General features: G+C 28.1%; 1 protein-coding gene across 1 annotated transcript in view; it reads right to left on the bottom strand.

Annotated features, from left to right (window-relative positions):
- LOC105622211 (tudor and KH domain-containing protein) overlaps positions 1-5,766 on the bottom strand; it is an 8,773-nt gene extending 3,007 nt beyond the window's left edge. Inside the window, exons 1-7 of the mRNA XM_012203640.1 lie at positions 5,653-5,766; positions 4,711-5,125; positions 4,313-4,639; positions 3,870-4,025; positions 3,543-3,700; positions 571-791; positions 317-497 (exon numbers count right to left, since the gene is read on the bottom strand). Of these exons, the coding sequence (XP_012059030.1) occupies positions 317-497; positions 571-791; positions 3,543-3,700; positions 3,870-4,025; positions 4,313-4,639; positions 4,711-5,125; positions 5,653-5,766 (1,572 nt within the window). The remainder of the gene's footprint in view (positions 1-316; positions 498-570; positions 792-3,542; positions 3,701-3,869; positions 4,026-4,312; positions 4,640-4,710; positions 5,126-5,652) is intronic.
- Positions 5,767-9,145: the final 3,379 nt, after the last annotated feature.

Genomic DNA, 9,145 nt, shown 5'->3' with positions numbered 1-9,145 from the left:
TATGATGTCTATGATCTATTTATTTCGACCACCACTTACCGCTAAAGTCATCTATAGGAAAACGGCGGAAGCAAAGTTGTACACCTAATATAATTGTTAATTATAATTTTTATAATTAACAAATTAATCTCAAAGCCGTCTAAGATAATATAAGACTATTATATAATCTGAATAAAGTCGCATATTTATGATGTGATATTTTGCAAAATCTAAACACCTCATAAAACCAAAAAGTATTTATATACAACAAAGATATCGAAAACATAGAGTTCAAGATTTATGAAATGTAAAAATCTCCTTATCCCTTTCATCTCACCTTATCATTATCTTTGTCGTATAAATTGATACAAGGAATTAATGAATTTTCACGGCGAGATCCTCCACAACCGACCGGACGTTCTTTATAGCCTTTAACTTGAGCAATGAGCGATTTCCATTTTGCTAAATGAGTAAGTTCAGCGAACTTGTCGTTAGCTTTGGAGCTCCATTCGCTTTCTCTGAAAATAATATATTTTGTTGAAAAATAATTAATAACAGTAACATCTATTGATTAGTGAGATATTAATTTACCGTGGCTTTACGTTTGCCAACGAACACTCCACAGCCTGCAGGCGTAAGCTTAACATATCTGTACGAAGTTCTAATATATCATTTATGGGAACGATTTCCAAATCTCCATAATCTACAAAGAAGACTTTATATTCAGAAGAATCCATAACGGATATTACTTCTGCACGATACCATTTGTTATCATATTTAAATCTTGCTGCTACCATTTGGCCTACTGTTATCTAGAATCAACACATAACAGATAATTAACTAACATTAAATTACAGATATAATAAAATTAGTATTATTATGATCGATATATATAAATAGTATAAATAAACGAAAAAAGAGTTAAAAGTAAAGAAATTAAAGAAATTAGATTAAAAATGTATAATTTATGGACTCCTTACAATTAATATAATAATAATATAATATATACATTAATATAATATATACATTAAGCAGGGCTTTAAGAGTCGGCGCCGAAAATATAATTTGCTCTTTGTGATTAATATAATCTCTTTGTAATTAATATAAAATTATATAAATCTAAATGTTTCACCTTACATTTGAACCATCCTCAGCAGAAATTTCTTAATATAAGTTCTTTGATAATTAATCAGTTAGACTAATGCAAATCTCCATCCATCCACATGTGTGTCTTTATCTTATGATTTGTATCGTGAACGTTGTATTTCTTGCAATGGATGTCGAAGATGTTAGATATAAATCGCCAATTAAAAGGGCGATTTAAAAATGAAAATGGATACTGAAAACTTAAACCACGTGTACATAGAAATACTCAACAAAATATAAATAACATGTAGATGTTTTTTAATTTGATCGAAATGATCTTTCTTCGTTACCAGCTTGCGATACCATTTTAATGTCTGATCGTATATACATACGTTTAATGAATATGACACACATCGAATTTTAATTATGATTTTAATAACGTGATCATCGAATTAAATATCTTATCTATTTAATTATTAAATTTATTATATAAACATTCACGATATCATTGCATCCTGATAGCAAAGCCTGCAGAGACAGATTTTAAATAGAACCTGTTATAAATTTTTGATTGCAGAAAAACATCAAATTGTATACAGAATTTGTATTATCTGACAAGTTTCTATCAAGGAATTAAACAGGATCAGAATGTAAGAACCAACTATAGTCGAGCATTCCCCTGTCGTTCGACTTCGGCAACAGGGGAATACTTGACTGTAGTTGGTTGGTTCTTACATCCTGATCTGATTTAAATCCTCGGTGGAAACTAGGTCATTGTCAGCAAATTGATAGAAATATAATAGAAATTAACAAAGCCTACTAAACATGCTATGCCAGCAGATTGGTAGCAGAAACCGAGTAAAATCTTGCATAACCTGACGGCAGATTGAGAGCAGATTGAGAGCAGAATCTGATTCGAGCAGACTCTTTCACCAATTTGCTGGCATAAATCAACAGACTTTGTCGACAAAATGTGGATAGCTATTTTGTAATCAAAATCTGATAGAGTTTGCTACCAATTTGGCCCCAAATTGCTAACATTTTGCTATCAGGATGCAATTGATACTGCTGTGAGGTGAATGACGGACAATATACGATATTTAATCTTCTTCAATTATTCTTCTGATTGGTTGCTATATAATAAAAATTTTAGCTTTTAAAATTTTAGCTAAGATTTTTCCAACACCACTAAACCATGCAATTGAATTGGACATTTAGGAATACTGAAGAGGACATACCTCGCAGTGATATCTATTGCAAAAAAATATAACGCACATAATACAAATCATAAGATAATTTTGTGCTATAATAATAACATATGCAGATTGAAAATTCAGATTATCAAAAAAATCTTGATTATCAAAAAAATTATATTAAGGAATTTTAAGATAGCTCAAATGCGAACTGAAACGGTCGGATTTATATAATTGTATTACGACACGCTAATCGCAAAGCGCAAATTATATTTCGTATTATTCAATAATTTTCGTATTATTATTGTTGTTGTATTATAGTTAATGTTATTATATTATTATTATTGTTATTGTTATATTATTGCTATTATTACTATTATTATTGTTATTATCATTATCATTATTATTATTATTATTATCTAATAAGGCTCATAAATTTTAGAAAAACAAAGAAAAAAAGAGGATTACGAGCCAAAAATTATTATATAAAAATAGAACAAGTAGAATGTAAAAAACAAAAAAGAAACGAAAATGTTTTAAGTTAAAATTATTATTATTATTATTATTATAGAAGAGTCAAATTCGATCAAAGTGAATCTTGTTAATGCCTAATGTTTCTGCTTGATTTTTATATGCATTTTTCAGTTCATACAAATTGTACGCTGATTAATTGATCATGAAACACAATCCTAAACTGAATTTCTTATGCAAAAACTAATTTTTGAATATTTTTAATTTAAAACTTAAAGAATTTACAAAAAAGTGGAAAAGTTTGTTTCTATGTTCTCAATTCGCATAAATTTTTTCAAAATTTTTTAAATATAAAAAATTAATTAAATAAATTTTTTTAAACTTAACTTTTTGTGAGATATGAGAAAATCGCAAGTGTTTCCAATAAATCCTGCACATGCATGCATACATGCATACAATTAAATTATTAATATATATACATAGATATCATAAAAATATAGAAATATAGATATTATATAAAAATATAGATATCATATAGAATTTAGTTCTTTTTGCATCTTTATATTATTCACATATCAGTTGATTCACTTATGATTGCATATCATTTATAAAAATGTTTTTTTTATTCCTGCACTCTCTATATGTTTGTTTCAACTTATTGCACTGTGTGCAATTCAGAGATTGCAGGAATAAAAAATGATTCTATAATATTATATGTATAATTATACAATTCTCTTGTCTCTTGTTTATATTTATCTTGTTTTAAATATCTCGTTACAGCAATAAAATTAAATGAGTTACGTTTTTATTTACTTTTTTCAAGATATGGAGTTGACAATTTTCCTTTTCATTGTAATATTTGGTCATATCGTGTACTAAGTGTTGTAAACGAATATTTGCAGAACCAACCACTTGAATCCAAAATAGACTTGGCGTTTCCATTGCAGATACATATACTTCCATTAAACCATCTATTTAAATCAAAATTTAATTGTAATACAATATAAAAATCAAATATTAATGAATTTTAATGAAATATAAATTTATAAAATTTACAAAATCAAATATTTCACAAATAATTTGTTTTTTAAATATCTTCTTCTAATACAGTCTTTAAAACATTACTAAATGTTCTAATACCATTGTTACATGGAGAATCAGATATGCTTTTTATCACTGTAGATTCATAATTCCATTCATTACGAGATTCAATTGCCTCTTTAATTTTATTTTTTATCTGATTAGTAGCTAGTTCAATTTGTTTACCAGTCCCAATTATTGTTACATTTCTTTGATCTATCAAAAAACATCATAATTATTGCATTAATTGTTATTATAGACTCCAACAGAATACAGAGATTTAATTAAAAAAAAAATGTATCAAATTTTCAAAATGATCAAAATGGATCTTGATTCTTGATAATCAAGTTTATCCATCTTTCATTTACAATGAATTAACTATACATCATATATACAGTTAATACAGTTAATAATAAATAATACAGTTAATAATACAGTTAATAATAAAATATAAACATCTTATCAATTTAGATAAATCATGAAAAATGTTAAAAAATATTTACTTTCAAATTTATTAGCAATATTTTCAAGTATGATTTTTGCACCAGAGAATCTTTCCATTTCTTGCACTGTGTATCCATTTTTTCGTATGATCCTTCCACAAGCTTCATGTGGCATTAATAATTTATAAGTTTCAATATCAGAATGATCCTCTGTTGTATTTTTATCAGTGTTAATATGGAATAGCTCAGATATTCTTGCAGTTGCAACTTGCATTCTTAATTGAACTTCAGTCTTAATTTCGTCTTGAATTTTATCTTCTATTTGAATAATGGCTGCTGCTATTTGATCAGCAGTTCCCTTTAGTATTATCCTTCTTTTGAATCCAGCTATAAAAAATTAGTAATTATAGTAATAACATAATAATATTGCAAATTTTATATAAATTTTGGGAACATACTTTCAGTTTTATGAGGATCACTCTCAAGTATAATTTTTGTACCGTGAGTTTTTTGAATCTCTTGCGCAAATCCAAAATCATTCCAATTTTTTTTTAAAATTCTTCTAGAAACTTCAAAAGGGATAAACAATTCAAAGGTTTCAATGATAGGTAGATTCTTTATTATAGATTGTATCATATTCTGTGCTGAATAAATGTTTTCTGCGTTATCAGACCAAATGTAACAGACACGATCTGAACAATATAAGTCTGCCTTTTCCATTTTAATGCGTGTGTTGGTTAACTCTTCTATATTTCTTATTATAGCACCACCTTTACCAATAACAGCAGATACATACTTCTCAGGCATTTTAAATTCCATGCAAATTTCTTTGCATTTGGATATCCGATCATATTTCTTTCTATCATTATCATCCTACAATATAATAAGATTATATTTACGAAACAAATAAATTTCATTGAACTTCACAGATTAAGCCTATTTTACAATATGCTTTATATAATATTTCCATTTCTTGTTTTTCTCCCCTTTGTGACCATTTTAACAACAATTTATTTCTTGCTACTATTTCCTATTTCTTTCAATATTCATTAACTTTAAAGCTTATTCTATATGCATTTTGTTTTCTGTTTTCTTTTTGCTATTTTTGCTTTTTGCTATTTTTTATATCTTGTCTTTTTGCTACTTATCCGATTTTTTGTTTTATATCACCTGAGAAAAATTAACGAACTTCGAAGGAGACAAGAAATATAATTGTCGATAAAATGATTGCAAAGGGAAAAATAGCAAGAGCATAAAAAGCAAGAAACAGGAAAGCACATAGTCGAATAGGCTTAAAAAATAGCAAAAAACAGGAAACAAAAAATACATTATAAAATAGACTTTAGAAATAAAGACAACTTTAGAATAAAGAAATTTTATGTCAAGAAAGCAAGCTTTACTTTTTCAACCATAGTATACAGCAAAATTGCCACTGATAATCCCAAAGTTGTTAAAGATATGCCGAGTAAAATCGGTAACACCGATTGCCTGTTCACAGTTGATAACAATTTCATTTTTCTATAAATTTAAATTAAGACAATATATTATATAATTTTGCAACTACAAAAAACATTGAAAACATTTTTTAATTATCAACCCTCACTGTATAAGATCGAGACATCACTGTAACTAGTGACCGAACGATTCTAAACTAATGATCCTATAAATAGAATCAGTAAAGCCGGGCCACAGTATAAGGCCTTGCGCACAATAAAAGGAATTAGGGCTACATTCCAAAACTTCTTCTTCGAGGAAGATTTTACACTATGCTATAGTATACGTTACGTATACTATATATTTCGAGTAAAATTTTTCTCAGAGAGGAAGTTTTGGAACGTAGCCTAGGAATAAAGAATAAATGATTGTAACCTCAGAAATCAGATACATTGGAATATAGATACATGGTTTTTGATAGATTGAAATCGTTTATTCTTTATTCCTTTTGTACGCAGGACCTAAGGATGCCTTTTCATGCTGATGCTTAACGCTCATTTTTAAAGTCAAAATAAATCAAGGTGATCACGTGATTGTATCCATATTCATAGGCCAGTATTCATAGTCGATTCTTATTTCAAGCCGTCTTAAAGGCTTGACTATAATGAATACGAGTATAAGGCCTGTTATATGGTCTCTTTTCTGTTCCTGCACTAGAAAAAGACTGCATTAACATTCTCTTTCTCACATTTAACAAATATCAAACATATACCTACCTCACTTCAAATTCCAAGGCCTTCCTAACAAACGTCGATAAGTCGACTGTAAGTTGACTTTGCTAAGTCAGGCTTTTAGAATCGACTGTAAGTCGATTTTGTACAGACGTCCTTCCAATATCGACTTTAGGACGTCTAGTGCGATTTACGCTCATAAAGCTTAAAGACCCCCTAAGGGCCCAGGAGTGTGATTCTTGAAAAGACTTTATTCTTGAAAAGTATCGCATACGAAAAATTAGAGAAATACTATAGTATATGTAACACATATTATATTTCCCTAATTTTTCGTATGCAATACTTTTTGAGAATAAGAGCCCTGTTATGGGATTCTCTAAACGTTTTATCGACAATTGAGAGAATAGACGAAATAAAAACCTAATTACAAAATCTTGATTTTGATAAAAATTAAAATAACTTGCTACTTTTTTGTTATACAACAAATGGGAATATTAAGTATTAATTGTTTATGTAATGTCTTTAAAAAGTTACATGTATAATATTTCTTTAGTATAATTAATATTAAAAAATTTTTAATTTGCAATTTAAAAAATGCATTTAGTCCCTTTTTCCGAATATTGATCATAATATTGTAAGAATCGATAGAAAGAAAAGATTATGAACTACAAATGTTTTTTATCTTCACACTCTTGTAGAAGAAATATAAAATGAATATGGAATACACTTTACTTTTACACTTGTACCAAATAAGTTGAAATAATGTATTCAATCATTATCTGATGAACTTTCATAAGATTTTTCAACATGTTGCATAACAAACACATTATTGTCATACCATTTTTGTTCAGTCTCTGGTAAAAATCTCATTAACGATTTTAAATTATTGAATTTTTTTATCGTCATACCTAGAAAAACAGGCGCTTTTAATTTTTTAAGTATACAAGAAAGATCTTTATCAAAGACTTTAAATAGAGAATACGTATCTTTATTTATTTTATCATATGAGTTGAAACACTCAATCGTTTCGTCGGGCAGCTATAACAGACAAGCATATTTTTGTACAGTAAATTTCATTTTTTTTGCATATGGCATACAATGAGTATAAATTGCTAAAGTCGAATTTTAGTCTTTCACTAAACTTAAATCAACAACATGAAAAGGCATTGGATTTATGATAAATACGTAACATCGAAAGATAATCATACAGTTTCTTTGCGTTTCTTAAGTTTCTTCCATAAAGGCCGAAGTTGTGATTACATTGGTTGAAAAAATGGCTGCGCACAGGGAAAATGTGTTCAATGGAAATATTATTATAACTATATATTATAACTATATATTATAACTATATTATAACTTTTTCGTCGCGAAAAGTGTCAATGGTATTATCATTCAGATCAATAGTAAAATCATTTGAACTAATGATAAAATTATACTCAATGGCATTATCATTATCCAATGATTTTACTTGAAGCATTCAATAAGAAAATCATTCGGTCAGTGGTAAAAATATTTTATCATTGGATGTAGTCCAATAAGAATATCATTCAATCAAAATATCGATTATGTAAAGTTTTCATTAGAAATGAATACACAAAAAGTGAATATTCATGTGAATATAATGAATAAGCGATTAAGTAACTTTTGGCTATGATAAAATGTGAAATAATTCGAATCACGAGAAATTTTTCGGCAAGTAACGAAATGCCTAAAATGTAAAATTCTAGTTATTTTTTAGTAAATTGATATAAATTAGTTTGTTTTTCGTTCTTTTGGTCTGTTTCCTGCATTAGACTGTATTAGAACTCTCTCACTTTCGATAAATATTAAATATTAGGTGTAGTAAAAAGAAATCCATTATTTTTACATGAAATTGAATGGAAAACTAATGGATTTCTTTTCACTACACCTAATATATCTGAATATCTATTTGAAATAGATATTGAGTGGTTTCTCGCCGTAAATGGTACGAACAAAGAAGAGCATTCAGTTGACAGGCGAAAACTTCGCATATTAAGAAAATTTGCGTGATGTTAAATTAAATATATGAATAAAAGATAAAAATATGAAGTGCATAAAAATCACATGAAAATTTAAAAATGAGAATTATGATAAAAAATAAAGATTTATGAAACAGATTAAAAAAATAACCTTTTTTCATTCAGATAAAGATTTCTCCAGTCCCAATCCGGAACAATTTAGGGTTTGTGCCATATTCTCTCGTACATTTTTTTACGAGTTTTAAATACATATTACCTTGATCAAAAAGTTCCCGGAATTCATTCAGAAAATTCAAAATACAAGTTTTATTCATTAAAAGTATTATATTATATTGTCCCCTTCAAAGTACTCCCCATTGACTGCAACGCACTTATGTCAGCGCTTGATCCAGCTCTCGAAACATTTCTGGAACTCTATTGTCGGTATAGCTATCAGAGCCGTCTTCGATTTTTCCATTATCTTCTTTCGGCTATTAAAACGCGTTTCCCATAATGATTTTTTCATGCCACTCATAAACGGCTGTTTTCTTTAGAGTATCACTGCCGAAACAGTTTCCCAACATTTCCAAGGTTTTTCACACCATTGAATTCATTTTTAACGCAAAATAATTATTGAAGCCTTTCAAGCAGCTGTTCACAAGCAAACAAACGCCGTTCAACATCTCTCGGCTTCAATTCGTACGGCACCCAATTTCCTTGCTTCTGAATCATTCCCATGGCTTTGAGGC

The sequence above is a fragment of the Atta cephalotes genome (genome assembly GCF_000143395.1).
Source record: "Atta cephalotes unplaced genomic scaffold scaffold00002, whole genome shotgun sequence".
Classification (NCBI taxonomy): Eukaryota; Metazoa; Arthropoda; class Insecta; order Hymenoptera; family Formicidae; genus Atta; species Atta cephalotes.
The sequence above is the reverse complement of the archived record's forward strand: the minus strand, read 5'-3'. Positions and strand labels throughout refer to the sequence as shown.